The sequence below is a fragment of the Bufo gargarizans genome, chromosome 2 (genome assembly GCF_014858855.1).
Source record: "Bufo gargarizans isolate SCDJY-AF-19 chromosome 2, ASM1485885v1, whole genome shotgun sequence".
Taxonomy (NCBI): Eukaryota; Metazoa; Chordata; class Amphibia; order Anura; family Bufonidae; genus Bufo; species Bufo gargarizans.
In genome coordinates, this window is record NC_058081.1 from 69,365,824 (window position 1) to 69,387,105 (window position 21,282).

Here is a 21,282-nt window from a genome sequence, read left to right on the forward strand (position 1 = left end):
CTTGCAGATCACATACACCCATACATGCTGATTGTTTTCCCTGGGGTGGATGGGATCTTCCAGCAAGACAATGCAATGTCACATGGCTAGAAATGTCCGACATTGGTTGAAAGAGCCTGACCCCAGACTTGAACCCATCTGTGGGACCTCCTCGATCATTGTGTTCACTCTATGGATCCTCCCCCATGCTCCTCCAGCAGATGTGGGATGCACTGCAGTCAGCATGGCTCCAGATACCTCTAATAACCTACCAGGACCTTACTGAGTCACTCCCAGCCCATCCAGCTGCTGGAAACTGCACACGGCAGTTTCTCTAGCTATTAGCTGGTGGTCATAATAATGTGACTCCACTGTGTATCTCTTCCTTCCTATATTGGTCATTATTATACAGTTCTAGTCTGTCTCCCTCCTGTGCCCCGTATGGTACCATCAGGCCAGAAATGACTAGAGGAGTTCTGTTCATCTATGACTCTATAGGTGAGACAGAAACCGTGTATTAGGTAGTGCCCAGACGGGCAGGTATTTATTTTATGTTCTGTTATGCTGGTGCTATAACTTCAGTTGTACAGATCCCTACAACTGTCATGTATGACAATACTGGGCCAGAGGTGATAAGATTCGGCCACTATCATACATGGCAATATTTGGCCAGATAGGACGAGATGAGCAAACAGTTTTTAACACATCAGTGTTTTCCATCATGGGATCTTTATTTGGGTGCTTTTTTAATATACTTACCCTACTTCACTCTATTCCCCAACAGTATTAGTGCTCTTTTCTTTTAATGAAAAATGTCAGGGGCCACCTGGGATTCCGACTGTAACTATGGAGGCTATGGGTTCCATCAGTTTAGTACTTTCCTAATTTGGTAGACGATAATCCTTCAGGGGGTTGTGCTAGGCAATAGACCCATACTTCTGATTGGCATGCCTCGTGGATGACCATAACCGGTTGGTGGGGCCTGCCCTATATATACCCAGAGTCTGCATAGCCATTACAGCGCTGTCAAGCTATGCTGCCCTTATCAGCTGTGGCTTGCTCCTATCAGGTACATAGTGGTTCTAATATGAATTTAGCTCCTGATGATGTGCTCAAAAGTTAGTAGAGCGCAGAAACGCATCGAGTGTATAGGATCTGTAGATTTGAGGCAGTGGAGCAGGTATCTCCAGCCGCAGAATCACCCAGTCCTACTGACGACTGCAAGCCTGTCACTCACTCACTGCTTTTTATGTTGATCAGTGTTTACGGACTGACTTACCTTTATCTTTTATTGGGTTAAACTGGGTCTAGCCAAAAATAGTTCAGAAAGAAGTCCTTAGTCCAGATTATAGATTCAGCGTTATAACTGCATGAGTCTCGGCTTATGACTGTTTCACTTTCTGAGACTTCAAAGAAAGTCCTTCCTCTCTGGGGAACCACTTGTGGTTCACCAAACCAGACATATCTCCCAATTCCCAGGACCTTGCTGCTTTGTAAAGGCTAATGTTCTCAATGTGCTCTTCAGAACCACGGAATACGTAATAACTATCGGCGGGTCATACACGAGGGAAGGTACAGGAGTTGCCCTCTTCCATATGCCCTGTCAGGGTACATCGAGGGAAAAGAGAGGGAGTTCCTCAAACAAGAACCTTCTCTATGAACCAGAGGAGACCCACCAAGTATGGTTCTTGCTCTAAATGACAAGGAATATTACGTGGGTGCACTATGATTTCGAGAGGCACCATGTAAATCTTCATTTTCTCTAGTATAGAAGCCGAAGATGTAGCATTTTTATGCTTTTTTGTACTATTCTTTTACAGTCCTGAGGAACGGTGGGTTGTGGTGGTGGGAGGGGGTTAGGGTAAGAAGGATAGGTAATTTAAAAGTCTCCACACATGCTCACTTGTCTGCAGCCCCACTGTTCCCACTCTGCTGCCCCGTTCATGGCCCTTCCGGTCTTCAACGGATCAGAAGTGGTGCAGCAGTCACAGGACCAAGCCACTTCTGGTCTGGCGGGGACTAGAAGCAGCCAAGAACGGGGCAGCAACTTGGGAACAGCAAATCTGCAGCCAGGTGTTTTTTTGGTTCCGTCTATTGGGGTTGTTGGCTCCTAGGAGGATAACCCCTTTAAATATGTACTCATAATTGTTTTCTTGTAATATTTATTAGGATTAAAGGGGTGCTCTCACTTCAGCAAATGGCATTTTTCATGTAGACAAAGGCACTTACTAATGTATTGTGATGGTCCATATTGCCTCCTTTGCTGGCTGGATTTATTTTCCATTCAGAGCAGATATGCAGTGGCTGGGTCATGAGTTGCTGCGCATAAGTGCCTATGTGCGCTCCCACAATCCCGACCACCAGAGAGACGGACACCTTTTCCTACAGTGTGCAAGCACGTCCACCACTGCGGGATTGCAGGGTGGTCGTAACCCCTGGAAACTAGCAGTGTATCATGGAATGTAAAATGTTATCCTGCCAGCAGGCAATATGGACTATCACAATGCATTAGTAAGTGCCTTGTATTAACTTTCGCTACATGATAAATGTCATTTGGTGAAGTGAGACAACCCCTATAAAAAAAAAAGTTCCTCAAGTTTCAAAACAAGGACAGTCCCGATCACACCCTGTATTTGCAATACTTAATCTAGGGAATTCAGAGGGGCATAAGAATAGACACAGCAGACCACATAAATACATTACAACAAAGAAGTACATTTTGAAAGCTCTCCTTAATCTGCTCACCTTATGAAATGACCAGACGCTGAGAATTAACAGGAGTCATTACGTTCTGTAGGCTTTAGTACACCGCCTTGCTTCTTTCCTCTACGACATGGTACCATCCTGTTGGACAGTCTTCCATCAACCATACCTTAGTCCTTTCTCATGGACTCGGCACCTGGAGTTTGAAAGCATTTACTGTTGGGATACATGCAGCTCTGATGCTTATGAGGGCTCATTAAGACCCTTTGTTGTGTTTGGTCTTCCCTGTTACGGAGCTAAGTAGTACTGCTATTACATTACATCTACAGGACTGTGATCCCCTAAGGAACATGGAGAAGACAACTCGAGAGGATACACATCAGGACTTTCATGAGATGGATACTCGCCCAACGCCAGTCTTCTTTTCCTTTAATAGGATTGAAATATCAAGTGACTTTTTTCAGGGTGGTTTCCCTGATAGGCGGGGTACAACAAGAAATTTTCCAGAGAGGTTGGGTACACTGGACCAAAGGCCCAAACAAAATAAGAGCAACATCAGGCTGCTCCTCTTTGGTATAAACCGTTGTCATGCTGATTATTGTGGGTGCAAATGTTAGTATTTGGTTCTGAAATTTCAAGCTATTACATAAATCTACCAAATGTACCAATACACCTTCAATAGCTGTTGGCTCATTGAGTCCTGACGCCCCCATATACATGCCCCTGAAAGTTGACACACCGCCATATACATGTAAGATACACACAGCAGATCTACAGCTTAGCATTTTATTACTGTGCACTCGCGTGGCACGCTCGGAATGTGCAAACGTTTTGGAAGATGTGGCTCGTCTGACACAGAGGAGCAAATCCTAGCAGGAGGCAGATGTGAGAGGGGGACAGATCGTCAAAGGGTACAGCGGGCAGAGTCAAGAATAAAGAGGGTACGGTTATGAAAGGCAGTTCTGCAAGGCTTCATGTTCTGGTTCCTGCCTGTGGATTGGTCTGAGGTTTTGGCTATGGTTCTATGGGTTCCTCTCTACTTCCATGGCCATCTCTCCTGGTCCTGATTCCAGTTCTGTCCGTGGCTGAAGTGATTAGCATCCTTGGCTTTTGTTCCAGTTCTGTCTTTGGTCCAGGAAGTCATGGCGCCCGTGTGCATCACAATCTTCAGAACCATCACTATGTATAAGCTGTTTTGGTTGTGTGACTCTTATCAGCCCGTGGCTGACTTAACCTTGGCTTGACTATGATCTGTAGCTCTGCTCTGTCCAGCTCTCTGCTTCTGCCCGTGGCCCTGGTAGACCCAGGGATAAAGTGTTGGGGAGCTCCGGACTCTGGTTCTGAACCGGCTCCGGATGCTGGCCTTCTTAAGAGTAACATTACAGGACTGAGTGTTTCTCCACAGGACAAGTTAAATCCCGAGCCGCAGGTTCATCGAGAAACCAGAGCAGTTTACCGTTCACCGGGTGGACCCGAGCAGCCGGCAATGGATCAGACTCCTCCTGCAGAATACGCTGGCAGACAAAAGTTTAATGTTAAGGTTTATTTTACTGGTCAAGAAAGTCGGGGATGAGCCTTCGAAAAGGACCCAAAGGAATTATGGGAATCACAGAGACCTATGGGTACATATATATAATTATTGTAAAAAATAAATAAATTAAAATAACGCACCCAAAATGTCATATTGCTGCAGAACTTGGCATGCAGTTATGTCTCAGGCAGATATGTAAATGATTACAGGTACAGTATGTTCTGATTAGACATTGGGGCTTGCCACAAGATGGCGTTAACGTGCATCCCTGCTGTCCTATAAAAAGGCTCTCAGAGGCTGCTTTTGGTTAGTGTACCTCTTACATAGTTACATAGTTAATACAGTTGAAAAAAAAAGACATACGTCCATCAAGTCTCTTGGTGAGAGATCGTTGACTGGAAGACATCTAGCCTCTATGATGCACTCAAAGACATTTTGCCCAGTTCACAGGCTTTGAGAGCATCATTGGACTGCGAGAAGCAGCTCCCACAGTTTTGTTGTCCACCATTCAGACATAGATGGCACCTTCATTACACACTCCTGTTTCTGCCCGGGCCATTGCCAGATACTTGGCAGAAGGAAATTTAGCACCCATTACGTGTCCTGCCATTAACAGCCAGCCACCGTTTGCAGGGGTGTTGTGAACAAGAAACCTGGACTGCTATGGGCTGGAGCTGTTTGGGATCCCACAGTGGTTGGGTTTCAGTATGGAGATCTCATAGTGAGCGCTTCACTCTTGCCTTTGCTGTGGAGCAACATACTGCCCCATCTGTCACAGTCCGTCACCCCTAGTAGTGATACGAGGGACACTAACAGCTCAGTGATATGTGCAGGACATCTGACAGCCACGTGTTCCTCTCATGGCAAGGCTTCAAACTGGTATTTATCAGCGGGATAATGCTCTCCCACACACACAAGGGTTTCTACAAACATCTCCACCAGATTAAAACACTACCTTGGCTGCCCGAGCATTTATGGCCCCAGCTGGGACGCCAGCTTCAGCAATCTAGTAGTGTGCAGGATCTACAGGCCCACCTGCAGATGTGCCACAGAATACCATACAGAACCAATATGCCTCCATGTCCAACCGTATCTCATCTTATATCCAGGCTAGAGGCCGTATCTCATCCTGTATCCAGGCTAGAGGTGACCCAACAGGGTACTAGAGCTTCCTTTCAACTGTACAGTTTCCCCCAATAAACTTCTCCTTTCGCTCTAATATTGTAATCACTTCCATGTATCACCACTGCAATCACATAGAAAGTGTCATTCCAACAACTCCTTCTTGGTGCTTTATTTTTATTTTTTGGTAATGAGTGTATATAGATAAATGTATTTGTGAAGAACTAGTCAGCAAGTAACTTACTTTCAGAACCGTGGCTTTGCCTTCTCCAGTGGCCACAAAAACGACTGTTTTAGCTGCATTGATCACAGGGAGTGTGAGAGTGACTCTCTCTGGAGGAGGTTTGGGGGAGTCACTAATAGGAGCCACAATCTTATCTGTCACCTGAGGAGGAAGAGTTAACATGGAAGTTATGGGACATTAACCAATATTTCGTCTGGGTCCTGTGAGCAAACATTTCTGGCGCCATTCCTTGCGGGAGAAAAACTGCAGCTGCACCCCCCTCCCCCAAGTCTTGTATTTAAAGGGAACCTGTCATGTGGATATTTGATTATAATCTAACTAATTATATACAATAAGAGGTAAAGATAGTAGGGCACACCACCACTTGATGTCACACGGATATTTATTATAACATATACTGTCTAGAACATATAAAACACAATCAAATACGGTAAAATTGTTAAAATATAAATACTAAAATATAGTCATCAATACAAATCAAATGTAAGTAAATGGATTCGGCTACGGCCGCAAATTTCCTTATATGATGGTAGCTTCAATACATGTCTTTGAAGATTACAATTCAATCCTATAGTTAATTCCAATGCTGTTTAAAAAGTCACTTGTATCTATGTGTTTTAACACTGAGTTGTGGCAATGCCGCAGAAAAAAGAAGACTTCTACCGGAGTGGTTTTACTCACTATTTTTGTGAGTAAAAATAGTGAGTAAAACCACTCCGGTAGAAGTCTTCTTTTTTCTGCGGCATTGCCACAACTCAGTGTTAAAACACATAGATACAAGTGACTTTTTAAACAGCATTGGAATTAACTATAGGATTGAATTGTAATCTTCAAAGACATGTATTGAAGCTACCATCATATAAGGAAATTTGCGGCCGTAGCCGAATCCATTTACTTACATTTGATTTGTATTGATGACTATATTTTAGTATTTATATTTTAACAATTTTACCGTATTTGATTGTGTTTTATATGTTCTAGACAGTATATGTTATAATAAATATCCGTGTGACATCAAGCGGTGGTGTGCCCTACTATCTTTACCTCTTTTTGAAATATTTTTTAAAGGATTGGGTGAATCCTTTTTGTAGGTGCACCCTTTCATTGCCTGAGCAGTAGGTGAGCCCTCTCTAAGTACTTGAATTAATTATATACAATCATTAACTACTAAAAAGTGCCTTAGATGTATTCACTTACTGGTGTGACAGATGGTTACCTCATAATATACACACAAAGATGCCACATGCTAATGAGCTGATTCGAGTCCAGCGTGATGTCATTGAGTCCAGCGTATATTTAATTCAGAGCTATAGCCACTCCCCTGCCCACCTGCTGCTGATTCCTATGGAAACAAACTGTCACTCAGCAGCAGGTGGGCGGGGAGAGTCAGGAGCTCATGAATATTCAGGAGTCATCATTATCAGCTGGAGCTTTTCAATACAAGATGTTGGCAGATTGACTGGGTCAATTAAAGAAAGTGACCCAGCATTTTGCTAAGAGAATCAGTCACTTATTTATGTTGCCCTTAGTTAGGACACCATAAAACTGGTGACAGGTTCCCTTTAAGGTTTCATACTCCATTGATTTCTAGGAATTGAACCTTATACTTCTTGCCAAAATAGCAGACAACACAATGGACCCAATTTTAAGTCAATGGGATCAGTCGGGAGCCGCTGGTGTCTCTAGCATGATGGATCCGTCACTTTATTTATAATGGAGACCCCTACCAAGATGTGTATAGAGCTTTAACCCCTTGGTGACCACCAATGTGCCTTTTTTACGGCTGCCTAGTCTAAGGGGAATTTATCATAGACCAGCATTTCACGCTGGTCTATAATATCCCCTGTGCTGCGAAGGATGCAATTAATTAGGTGCATTCTCCGAGCTGGTGGAGATTTTGGTATTTTTTTACACCAGAAACACCACCTGCCCCTAGATGTAGGCACAGTGGCATTTATAAAGTCTCAAACGTTAGGTTTGCACCTTTTTTTTTACAGCAGAAAACTGGAGTGGGGAGAATGATAAATTCCCCCAGGTGATCCATGTTGAGACAAGCAAATGCTGCTGTTTAATGTCCGGGATCAGAATAACCTCCGATCGATTCAGCTGTTTAACCTCTTAGATGCAGTAAGTAGCGACTGCGACATCCAAGTGGTTTTGGAGGGAGCGGCTTCCATATGTGACACCATGGCCCTTCCCCAGTGTTAAAATAGTGGGATGCCAGTGATTGCTATTTCAGCCATAAAGGGCCTAACAATGCCAGTGGTGGTGGGGTTTGTTCATCTGGTTCCCAAGAAACGGAACAAAAAAGGATCAAAAAGTTGTATAAACCCTAAAATGTAAGCAATGAAAAGGACAACTCAAGGATATACTTCTGCGCTGATGCTGCTGGGCAGAAATTTAGTTGGTCTATTAAGAGCATGAACCTTCATTCTTCATTGAGGGGGCAAGGGATGATCTCAGGTTATGAACCCCAAAAAGAGTCAAAGCTGGTAAAGTGAATGCGTCTAGTACAGTATGTATTAGTATAAAGATCTATCAAGAAAAGTAAAAGAAATCACAGAGATTGCCCATAGTAAGGTCACTGGTTGCATGGTGTGTGGCATCAGATGCTTATGTGGGAGCGTTTACCTCTAGAAGAGGATGTCCTGGAAAGAGTGAAGCCGTGTGTCCATCTGGCCCAATTCCTAAAATCAGCAGGTCAAAGTTCGGAAGGCCATTCCCAGGGAAGATCTAAGGTGGAAGAACAACATTCCAAATAAGCAATGGCAGCCTCAGGGAACATACCAGTAGGGTACAATTAACATGAAGTGATCAGATCGGGCCATGGATGTTCACCTAGGATTCTACACTTATAAAACGTGATCTCTTGGGGTCACTCAGTATAAGCCTGGCCCGTCTGCACCTCTCCTGAATGAAGGGGAGATAGGCCAACTGGCAGCTCCTTCGTTCTAGCGATCAGTATGATCACACTTTAAGGGCCACCACTGCTGACAACTTCTGACCTGTCTCCAGACAGATTTATATATTACCGATCTGACCTATTAGAAATGTGTTATTATAGGAGACTCCCTTTAAAGTGGTTCTCTGCTTTGGACAATCCCTTATTTATTTTTTTTTTAAGAAGGGCCCCTTGAGAAAAATGTGAGGGACCAAACTCCATATGCTTCTGCCCCCTAGCGAGCCAGCTTGGTTAATCAGCAGTACAGATAGGAGGTACCATGACTATTTTGAAGCCCAAACATAACTAAGAGACATGGAAACCTTGGCACGAGCGTTCTCAGAGCTGGTCAGGAGAGGTGACTTGCTGCCGTCAGATGTGACACGAATTATGTCATCAATGAGAAGAGGAACATCTCAACGTCTATGGCTAGTTCTAGACATAAGGCAAAACAGCAGAAACTCACCAAGACTTGACAAATTTTCTACGTGGCTCCCTTACCCCAAACATTGCTAGGGACCCATCATGGACACAATGAGATATTTAAAGAGGAACTCTCCTGACATGTTTTAGTAAATAAATTGAAGGGTTTTTCCAGGATTTTAATATTGATGACCTATCCTCAGATCGGCAGGGGTCCTACACCAGGCACCCCCGCTGATCAGCTGGTTGAAGGAAAAATTGTGCTCCGTGAGGGCGCAGCCTTCCCTTCATTATTTATTTGCCGGCCATCGACATGACAGCAGTGTAATTATAAGCCGTCTCATTCACTTCAATGGGACAGCTCTGTAGTATACACTTGAATAGGAAGGAGACATCCCATAAAAGTGAATGGGAGGCTTGAGATTACACTGCTCGCTGCTGCGAAGTCGGGCAGGTAAATAATGAAGGGAAGACTGCGCTTGCACATGGTGCGGCCTTCCCTACAACGATCTGATATTGATGACTTATCCCAAGGATAGGTCATCAATATTAAAATTCCATAAAGTCCATTTAACTTAGAACTTTGTGTTGTGTTTTTCCTCTGCTGTTCCTCCGGAAACTGGAGGAATAAACTCAGAAATGGGCATTACCATCCCCGCCTTACCATCTGTGTGGACAATCAATAATGTGTAGTGATTCGCCCAATGGATAGGAGAAGGATCATGCTCAGTGGTCAATTTATTCACATGATACCAGGAGGAATAACAGAGGAACAGCACAATGCTATTTCAGTGTTATTTAATGGGGATGCAATTATTTACAAAAACAAACCTGTCAGGAGAGGTGACGGGTCCTCTGACAACAGGAGTGTGTGACTGGTGGATGTACTTGAGGACAAGCTTCCCCCCATGGAATAGACATACCAGGGCATCCATTGACAGACTGTAGCACAGCCGCCGGGTTCTCACCTCTCGCAACTTCTTCTCATAATCAGCGGCGGCATCTTCCACGGGCAGTGATGGATCGATGACGATAAACTGCGATTCCGACAGGAGGCCGAGAGGAACGAGCTGACGCTGTGAGAAGGAGGGGATGAATGTGGGTGAGAACAGAGATGGAGCATCCTGCCAACCACCGTCTCCATATCATGGTAGATGTGCAGGCTCCATCCTCCTCCCCGCTGTGGTTGTAATACAAGACGTTCACCAGGACCAGTGTGACCATAAGAGCGGGTTGGAGGCCTGACTGTGGTCACATTCTAGGAATCTGCCTTTTGCAGCCCCCGTCTGACACTTGCAGCCTTTGAGGTGGCTCAGACAAGGCTACTTTCACACTGGCGTTTCTGGGTCAGCTTGTGATATCCGTTCAAGGCTCTCACAAGCGGTCCAAAACGGATCAGTTCAGCCCCAATGCATTCTGAATGGATAAGAATCCGTTCAGAATGCATCAGTTTGGCTGCGTTTGGTCTCCATTGCGTTTTTTTAGACCGTCACTAAAACGCAGCTTGCAGCGTTTTGGTGACCGTCTGACTATGCAGAGCTAAACGGATCCAGACTTACAATGTAAGTCAATGGGGACGGATCCGTTTTTCACTGACACAATATGGTGCAACTAAAAACGGATCCGTCCCCCAATGACTTTCAGTGTAAGTCAAGACGGATCCGTTTTGACTTCGACTTTATTTTGAATGAATAATGCAAACAAATCCGTTATAAACAGATACAAGCGTTTGCATTATTGGTGCGGATCCGTCTGTGCAGATACAAGACGGATCCGCACAAAACGCGAGTGTTAATGTAGCCTAAGGCTCCTTTCACATTACCGTTTCTCCTTGCCGTTCTCCGGCTCCGTTGAGGAGCAGGAGAACGGAAAGAACGGATTCTGCAGATAACTGAGCGTAACGGAGCCTAAAGACCCCATAGACTATAATGGGGTCCATTCGGTGTCCGCTCAGAACATGATTTTTGAGCAGAGACGAAAGTCCTGCACTGCAGATCCTTATCATTTCGGAGGGATGCGTATGGCCAACAAAAACAAAAAAAACTGCCTCTGGCTATATACATGCAATACACCAGGGATCAGCAACCTTCATCACTCCAGCTGTGGTGAAACTACAACTCCCAGCATGCTCCATTCACTTCAATGAGAGTTCTGAGAACAGCGAAGTGTGCATGCTGAGAGTTGTAGTTTCACCACCGCTGGAGTGCTGAAGGTTGCTGATCCCTGCTATGTACTCTATTACTGACCTCCAGGTGATTTGCCATATATCCCAATGCAAAACCTGTACCCAGCCCCCACTCCCATGTGCCATGATAATACTTGTGTCTTCTAATGGGGCCTCTTGGCACCAGGGTCCGGGGGCACATGAAACCTCTGCCATTTCCCATAGCTTCTCCACTACTCCACTGTCCCAGCTGCTGCAGAACTTCTTAATAACAAGATGGGTTTGTCTAAACCGTCAGTCAGTTCAAAGTGATTGATAGGAAGTTCCCCTTTCTCAGCCCCAGCTTGAGTATTCGTTGTATAATACACTGCACTATTCTAGCTGCTGCAGAACCTCTTCTGGACAGGAAGAACTATATGTCAAGTCAAGCTCCTTCCTTGTGCATTATAAGGTCAGCGGACTGTCTGCTGCATCATTTTACATTTCTTTTCATTTACCAAGATGAAGCTTACATCTGCCTCAGCTGCTACAGAACCTCTTTAAGAAGGGAAGGGAAAGGGGAAGTTAGTGAATAAAAAAAAGGTTTAGACAAGAAGGTCTCCTCATCTTCACAGCAGCAGAGGGGGGTCCAATTTACCTTATAATACTCTCCTCAGCTGCTGCAGAACTTCTTAGAGAAGAGGAAAGGGACCTCATAACCTATCACCAGAAAAAGAAATTCTAACACACGGACATGAAGTCCCACCCCCCCTCCCTCTTATTTGAGAAGTTCTGCAGCATTTGTAATGTGTTTTAGGAGTTGATGCACTGACCAAGTTGCTGCAGAACCTCTCTGGGAACAGTAAATATGGCCATACTCCGAGCACTTATCAGAGCTCAACAGCTACACCTTCAGACGTGCATGCTGGCTTCAGCGAGATGCATGTGTCTACAGTGCAGACAGAGGAATAAGCTGTCTATGTTGAGAAGAGAGGACTGGACATGTTGAAATCCAACAGCCTGATCCTTCTGTTCCTCCACTGCCTGCCTTGGTGGGGAAAAAAAAAAAAACAGGCACCCCAATACACATTAGATGTTCGGCCGATTCCTTTGTTTTTGGTTTGGCTTGAAGGTCATCTGTCACCACATACCACTATGTCAAACAGCCCGAACTGGTAGGCAACGTCCCATGATGTCTCTGGCATCTCCGTACGTTCCGTCAATCCTTTAAAAAAGAGACTTCTATAATAGACAAATTACCCTCTGGGTGCAATGAGGGTGGTGCTGTTACACCCCATTGCACCCAGAGGCTCACCTCCCCGTCTTCTATGCCGCTCCCCCACCGCTGTGATGGACAGGACAAGCAGTCTCTGAGGTCTCGCGGGATCGTGTTCTGTACATGCGCAGTAAAGGCATGGGGACCGCCGGGCAGACATTTACTGCGAATGTACAGAACACAATCCCGAGAGATTTCAGGGACTGCCTGGCTTGTCCATCACAGAGGTGGGGGAGCGGCATAGAAGAAGGGGGGGAGCCTCTGGGTGCAACAGCACCACCCACACTGCACTCTCAATGGGGGTAATTTGCATGTGATAAAAATCTTTTTTTGGGGGGAGGATTGACAGAACGACGGAGATTCCAGAAACATCAAGGACGGATCGACAGCTGCCGACCGTTTGACATAGTGGTAGGTTTTGACAGACGCCCTTTAACATCTACTGAAAACCTGCCATGATGTCCTCACCTCCGAGGTCCCGCAGCGATGATGACAAACACATTCTGGCTGCTGGAGAACTTCTTAGAGTGTAAGCATATAAAAACACCACGTCCAGGTTCTTAAAGGGGAATACTGTCATTTTTCAATCTTACACTGCAAAATGAATGTCAGGATGAGCGCAGAATAAAGTAGAGAGCTGAAGTGCACAGTCCAGCAGGAGATGACCTCCGAGCCCTCACCACAGTGGAGAGCAATGTCCAGCGAGCGTTTCACAACTTTCTCCTTCATTTCTACGATAGACAGCACTTTCACCGGATAAGACTGTTATGCAACAGGTGAGGGCTCAGCTTGTGACCATGTCCATGAGCCGTGCACACTGCTCGCCTCTTGTGTAACTTCCCAAATGACACCACAACTTACCCTCGTTTGTGAAAGGTTTCACCGGTGAGACCCGGGTATGGATGAGGACAGTATTACCAACAGTGGAAGTCTCAAATTTAAAGGGGAAGTTCAGATTATTAAATAGGAGTGTCTGTTGCATAGTTTAGGATATGTAAAATTTACTCTCACCCAGGAGGATGAATGCTGCCTCACTAGTGCCACCTACTGGAGGATAGCTATGCTATAAGTCAATGTCCGACCCTTTAAAGCACCTTGCAATATGACAAAGTATATGAGCCATATTGGAGTCTTCGCCTATCAATACCACGAAAAGTGGAACGAGCACAGACTGGGACCTAGCTTAAATGATGCAGCTGGACCTAGAGAAAAGATGGAGAGCGAGGCAGGTCATCAGGAAGTACCTAGATTTCAGAGACAAAGAGGACATTTACGAGCCTATTGGGCTCGCAAAGAACCACTGACTTTCCAAGGTCATAAAATCATGCTGTTCAACGACTACTCTGCAGTAGTGACAAAAAAAAAAAAAGAAAGAGACGAGCCTCCAGCGGGGTTTGTACTTCTTCATTTCAACGCAATATCAGATTTCAACTAGTGTACCCAGCAGCGCTGCGCCTCAGCTGTGCAGATGGATCGATCAACACTTTTGAATCCTTTGAAGCCTTCTTCGCTCAGGGTCCATATTTATCAGATCGTGAGGGAGTAGACAAAAGTGGACCAAGAACCACGCTGTGCAACTCACCTGGTTCATCACCGGGTCAAACAAAGCGGGGGATGGAGCGCATAACACCGCCAGCCAAGGAGAAAAGGTGACATGGGCGTTGAAGGACTTCTTACTAGGATCCACAGATACGCCCTAATGTGGCATCGAGTTATGAAGGTACTGTCACATCAGGTATTTTTCTTCCCCAAGATGTCCAGGGAATGGAGTGTTGTGAGATACCAGACAAAAAAAAATTAAAGGAAGTCTACGACTTTTCTTCTCTTTACAGTGGGACTACCGCTTGGTTCATAATGTTACTTTTTTCTCTCTGTTGGAGTTATTATTGTTTAGCTCTTGCTGTTTACTTCTATGCCTACATGAGTCTGCACAGCGAGGTGATAATGTCTTATATGACATAATGGTTAAAATAATCACCTGGCATGTCAAAGATCTGCGCTCCCCGCAGAAGCGCATGTTGGTGCTGCGTCATCTCAAGGGCCTAGGAGCGGACACCGGCCTTCTGCAGGAAACCCACCTCATAGGATCTGACTTACAAGGAATGGCTAAGCTTTGGGTGGGGGAGGTTTATGGATCTCCAGCAGTTCAAGGTAAAGCAGGGGTGCTTACACTAATACACAAAAACCTAGTCCATAAAGTGCAGGCTCAGGCCACAGATGAAGGAAGAGTGCTAGTTTTAAAGATAACCGACCCAAGTGGAGAACTCAGTCTCTATAATGTATACGCCCCAAATGTGGCTCAGAAGCGTTTTATTGAATCCTTGAGAGACAGGCTTCTGCAAGATCCCTTACGGGACAAGATAGTGGGGGGGTGATCTTAATGCAGTAGCAATCCCAAATTAAGATCGCAAACAGGCAGGTGACCCTAAGGCCACTATGAAAGCAGGTGGCTGGGTTCTGGCCGCCTTCCTAGAGGACACATCCTTGCAGGACATGTGGAGGATCTCGCATCCTGACGACTCATGGTCTACAATCGATTACTGGTTCACAGTTTTCCAGCTGATATCTAAGATGCAGGAGGTACTTATTGGAGATCTGGTGATCTCAGATCATTCACCAGTTATCCTGACTCTGGCGGACACGGTCCCGAGGGGAGCAGAGTTTATATGGCAGTTCCCATCTTTCCTAGCGAAAGACGAATCCTTTGTCGTTTTGGTGCAGGGTTGGTGGCTAGAGTATAGTACTTAAAATTAAGAACATGTCTCCAATCCCGCACTGTTTTGGGAGGCGGGTGAGGTAGTGATAAGGGGCCGCCTGATTACAAATGTAAGCAGGACTTAAAAAGGCAACCAAGACCCAATATATTAAAGATAGCAGGGCGGTTCAAAAGGCATATAGAGAGTTTATACAAACCCAAACGCCCCAGCATAAACAAGCCTGGATTGAGGCAAGACGAGATTTCGAAACATGGACAGATATGAGGGAAGGTTTCTACAAATCCCAATGGGAATTAGAACTCCATAAATATGGGAACAAGGCAGGGAGATTGATGGCCAACTTAGCTAGGGGACGTCCCCCACCATGTCCCTTGTTTTAGCTGCACAGGCCTGGAGGTGCCCTGGAGTCAAACCCCTTGGAAATCCTGAAGATCTTTGGGGACTATTATTCAAACATGTATTGCAAGCCTGAGAGCAGTGTAGGGGGAGAAATACATTTTCTGGAGGAATTAGATCTTCCCGTTTTGACCCCTGAACAACTAGGCTATCTCAATGAGCCCATCATGGCAGAAGAGATACAAACTACAATTACCCAGCAACCAGGCGATAAGGCCGCGGGACCCGATGGATACTCAGGAGATCTTTTACAAAATATTGAAAGTGCAGGTCTCATCTACCCAGTCATGCAGAGGCGTAATAATCGCAGCACAGAGTGTGCGACCGGGCCCGGCGGGGGGAGGGGGACCGCCGCACTCACATGTAAAGGGAGCGCTCTGACGGGGCCCGGCATGAAGTACAGCGACAATGCCAGGCCCCGTCAGAGTGCGCTTTAAACATGTATAATATGCGGGCTAGGCGCAGAGGCAAGGGGGGCGCGCGCACTCACCTGACAGTTTTTGACTGTTGTCTCCAGAGTGAAGCAGGGAGCCCTCTCCACTCCCTGCTTCACTTTTCTGGCTGTGGGAGGAACGCTGAAAGCTCGGGAATCAGCCTCCAGCACAGCAAGCAGCGCGATGTGAGTGTGGGAGCGCGTCATCAGGGAAGAAGGTAAGTATATGGGGTTTTTTGATTGTTTTTTTCCCCCATAAAGCTGCAGAATGGAGGCAAAAGGGGGGCCACAACAACCCCTGTGAGGGGGCACATAATCTGGCCACAACAACCCCTGTAAGGGGGCACATAATCTGGCCACAACAACCCCTGTGAGGGGGCACATAATCTGGCCACAACAACCCCTGTGAGGGGGCACATAATCTGGCCACAACAACCCCTGTGAGGGGGCACATAATCTGGCCACAACAACCCCTGTGAGGGGGCACATAATCTGGCCACAACAACCCCTGTGAGGGGGCACATAATCTGGCCACAACAACCCCTGTGAGGGGGCACATAATCTGGCCACAACAACCCCTGTGAGGGGGCACATAATCTGGCCCCAACAACCCCTGTGAGGGGGCACATAATCTGGCCCCAACAACCCCTGTGAGGGGGCACATAATCTGGCCCCAACCACCCCTGTGAGGGGGCACATAATCTGGCCCCAACCACCCCTGTGAGGGGGCACATAATCTGGCCCCAACCCCTGTGAGGGGGCACATAATCTGGCCCTAACCACTGTGAGGGGGCACATATCTGGCCCTAACCACTGTGAGGGGGCACATATCTGGCCCTAACCACTATGAGGGGGGCACATATCTGGCCCTAACCACTGTGAGGGGGGCACATATCTGGCCCTAACCACTGTGAGGGGGGCACATATCTGGCCCTAACCACTGTGAGGGGGGCACATATCTGGCCCTAACCACTGTGAGGGGGGCACATATCTGGCCCTAACCACTGTGAGGGGGGCACATATCTGGCCCTAACCACTGTGAGGAGGCACATATCTGGCCATAACTACTGTGAGGGGGCACATATCTGGCCCTAACTACTGTGAGGGGGCACATATCTGGCCCTAACTACTGTGAGGGGGCACATAACTGGGCATAACTACTGTGAGGGGGCACATAACTGGGCATAACTACTGTGAGGGGGCACATAACTGGGCATAACTACTGTGAGGGGGCACATAACTGGGCATAACTACTGTGAGGGGGCACATAACTGGGCATAACTACTGTGAGGGGGCACATAACTGGGCATAACTACTGTGAGGGGGCACATAACTGGGCATAACTACTGTGAGGGGGCACATAACTGGGCATAACTACTGTGAGAGGGCACATAACTGGGCATAACTACTGTGAGGGGGCACATAACTGGGCATAACTACTGTGAGGGGGCACATAACTGAGCATAACTACTGTGAGAGGGCACATAACTGGGCATAACTACTGTGAGGGGGCACATAACTGGGCATAACTACTGTGAGGGGGCACATAACTGGGCATATCTACTGTGAGGGGGCACATAACTGGGCATATCTAGTATAACTAATGTGAGGGGACACAAAAGTGGGCATAACTACTGTGACAGGAACAAAGGTGGGTATAACTGCTGTGAGGGGCCACAAGGAGGACATCACTTTTGTGAAAGGGCCACAAGGTGGGCTAAATTAAATGTGAGGGGCCACAATGTGGGCATTAGTACTGTGTGGTTGCACTTAGTGGAAATGTCCTAGATTACCCTGCTATACATTGGCATGGCTCAGTCTAACAGGACCAGCACAGCGCCCCCTGCTGGTGATTTTTTCTCTGGATCCAGCGGACATCACGCCAGCGACACTCTGGATGAGGTAGGACCAGGTTTTATTAGTTAGGACTGGGTGAGTTTAGCCATGCAGTGAGCTTAGTGTAAAAAAATAAATAAAAAATTGCCGCCTCCTTGTATGAATTGGAAGGGGGGGGGGGGGCAATCCAAAGTTTGCACTGGGGCCCATAACACTCTAGTTATGCCACTACTGTCATGGGTGGGTAATGCGATTCTGCAGGGGGAGGTGTTATCACCGCAGATGAATGTGGCCCACATTAGACTGCTCCCAAAAGAGGGCAAACCTTCCGATCTCCCTTATCAACCAAGACCTGAACATTTTCTCTAAACTTATGGCTAATAGGCTAGCTCAAATCCTCCCGAGCTTTATCAGCCCAGTACAGGTCGGCTTTGTGAAGGGGAGATCGGCGGTCACAAACATCCGCAGAGTCCTGGCGGCTGTTGATGCAGTAGGTCGGAGAGGAGGGGGGGGGGGGTCTCTGCTCCCGGCCCTGGTCACACTGGATGCTGAAAAACCATTTGACAACATACATTGGGAGAGGCTAGGGCGGGTGCTGGACAAACTGGGGATGATGGGTTCCTTTAGGATGTATCTGAAACAGCTCTATTCCAACCCACAAGCTGGAATAGGCACCCAGGGCTTCTTGTCTGACCCTTCTGTTTTGCATAGAGGCACCAGGCAGGGTTGCCCCGTCTCCTCTTTTCTTCAACTTGGCAGTGGAACCCTTGGTACGCTATCCGAATACCCGGGGAGAATTTGAGGGTATTAAGGTAGGGAATGTTGAGCTGAAAGTAGTCTTTTTTTCGCAGATGACGTTCTGCTGTTCATGGAACGACCCCGGGAGGAGCTGCTAGGTGTGCTAAACAGCATCAATGATTTTGGAAACTTCTCAGGCTTCAGACTTAACAGAGCCAAGTGCGCACTCCTACAGTTACAGCGAGGGAACGTCTCATGGCCAACCAGGAGTCTCTATGTGCAATACCAATAGCGAAAGACAGTATAACCTATCTGGGGATTAAAGTGGGAAGCATGGCGGATTCTCTGTACAAGCTTAATTATACTGCCCTAATCCATAAGATAGTTCAAGAACTACGTAAACAGCACAACCTACCTTTATCACTCTTGGGAAGGATACATTTAATTAAAATGATGAGCTTCTCAAGACTTGTATATCCCCTTAAAGGGAACCTGTCACCAGTTTTATGGTGTCCTAACTAAGGGCAACATAAATAAGTGACTGATTCTCTTAGCAAAATGCTGGGTCACTTTCTTTAATTGACCCAGTCAATCTGCCATCATCTTATATTGAAAAGCTCCAGCTGATAATGATGAGTCATGAATATTTATGAGCTACTGACTCACCCCGCCTACAGGCTGCAGATTGACAGGTTTTTTTTCCATATGAATCAGCAGCAGGTGGGCAGGGGAGTGGCTATAGCTGTTAATTAAATAAACGCTGGACTCAAATCAGCTCATTAGCATGCGGTATGCATCATCTTTGTGTGTATATTATGAGGTAACCATCTGTCACACCAGTAAGGCCCATTGCAGACGAGCGTGTCCGGATTAGGTCCAGATGCGTCCCGATGCATTGCGGCAAACCAGCACGAGTAGGTACGCAATTGCAGTCAGTTTTGACTGCGATTGCGTTCCGTTGTTCAGTTTTTATCGCGCGGGTGCAATGTGTTTTGCACGCGCGTGATAAAAAACTGACTGTGGTACCCAGACCTGAACTTCTTCACAGAAGTTTAGGTTTGGGTTAGGTGTTGTGTAGATTGTATTATTTTCCTTTATAACATGGTTATAAGGGAAAATAATATCATTCTGAATACAGAATGCATAGTACAATAGCGCTGGAGGGGTTAAAAAATAAAATAAAAATTATTTAACTCACCTTAATCCACTTGTTCGCGCAGCCGGCATCTCTTCTGTCTTCATCTGTAAGGAAAAGGACCTTTGATGACGTCACTACGCTCATCACATGGTCAGTCACATGATCCATCACCATGGTGGTGGATCATGTGACGGACCATGTGATGAACGTAGTGACGTCATCAAAGGTCCTTTTCCTCACAGAACAAGACAGAAGAGATGCCGGCTGCGCGAACAAGTGGATTAAGGCGAGTTAAATTATTATTTATTTATTTTCTAACCCCTCCAGCGCTATTGTACTATGCATTCTGTATTCAGAATGCTATTATTTTCCCTTATAACCATGTTATAAGGGAAAATAATAATGATCGGGTCCCTATCCCGATCATCACCTAGTAACCGTGCGTGAAAATCGCACCGCATCCGCACTTGCTTGCGATTTTCACGCAACCCCATTCATTTCTATGGGGCCTGCGTTACGTGAAAAACGCACAAAGAGGAGCATGCTGCGATTTTCACGCAATGCACAAGTGATGCCTGAAAATCACCGCTCATGTGCACAGCCCCATAGAAATGAATGGGTCCGGATTCAGTGCGGGTGCAATGCGTTCACCTCACGCATTGCACCCGCGCGGAAATCTCGCCCGTGTGAAAGGGGCCTAAGTGAATACATCTAAGGTACTTTTTAGTAGTTAAAGGGGTTCTGCACTTTCAATTAACTGATGATCTATCCTCTGGATAGATCATCAGCTTCTGATCGGCGGGGGTCCGACACCCAGGACCCCCGCCGATCAGCTGTTTGAGAAGGCAGCGCCGCAGCCTTCTCACTGTTTACCGCCGGGCCGCCCGCCCACTGACGTCACGACTTGTATCAACTAGAGTGGGCGCGGCTAAGCTCCATTCAAGTGAACAGAGCTTAGCCGCGCCCACTCTAGTTTATACAAGTCGTGACGTCAGTGGGCCAGCGAGCCGGCGGTAAACAGTGAGAAGGCCGCGGCGCTGCTGGAACGCTGCTGCCTTCTCAAACAGCTGATCGGCGTTTGAGAAGGCATTATAATCTGACTAATTATATACAATCATTAAAGGGGTTCTGCACTTTCAATTAACTGATGATCTATCCTCTGGATAGATCATCAGCTTCTGATCGGCGGGGGTCCGACACCCAGGACAGGATAGATCATCAGTTAATTGAAAGTGCAGAACCCCTTTAATTAATGATTGTATATAAATTAGTCAGATTATAATCAAATATCCACATGACAGGTTCCCTTTTAGACTTTGCCCTTATTGATTAAACATAAAGGATATAGCCAAGTTGCACAGTGAAATGACACATTTTCTGTGGCGAGGTAGACGCCCTTGAATAGGTATAAAAAAAAAAAAATTCATGGCCCTAAAAATAAAAGGGGGAATGAATATGCGGAATATATGATTGTATCTCAGGAATTCAGCCCTTTTCAGACACACCTGGGCAGCATGGAGGGCTCTTAGAAAAGATTTCCGTTTATGTCAAAAGTTATTTAAATACCTACCGTTATGGGGCCACCCAGAATTTGAGCAGGGTAGGATTAGTGGTCTCTTTAAAGAATGGAGAGCACAGCCTAACATATGATGCATGATTTTG

The 21,282-nt window shown here is 46.3% G+C and overlaps 1 protein-coding gene across 2 annotated transcripts in view; it reads right to left on the minus strand.

Moving 5' to 3' along the window:
* Window positions 1-3,454: 3,454 nt before the first annotated feature.
* PGLS (6-phosphogluconolactonase) overlaps window positions 3,455-21,282 on the minus strand; it is a 33,350-nt gene continuing 15,522 nt past the window's right edge. For both annotated transcript variants that reach the window (XM_044279147.1, XM_044279146.1), the window contains exons 3-6: window positions 9,912-10,019; window positions 8,211-8,312; window positions 5,580-5,720; window positions 3,455-4,196 (exon numbers count right to left, since the gene is read on the minus strand). In XM_044279147.1, the coding sequence (XP_044135082.1) occupies window positions 4,062-4,196; window positions 5,580-5,720; window positions 8,211-8,312; window positions 9,912-10,019 (486 nt within the window). In that variant the 3' untranslated portion in view covers window positions 3,455-4,061. The remainder of the gene's footprint in view (window positions 4,197-5,579; window positions 5,721-8,210; window positions 8,313-9,911; window positions 10,020-21,282) is intronic.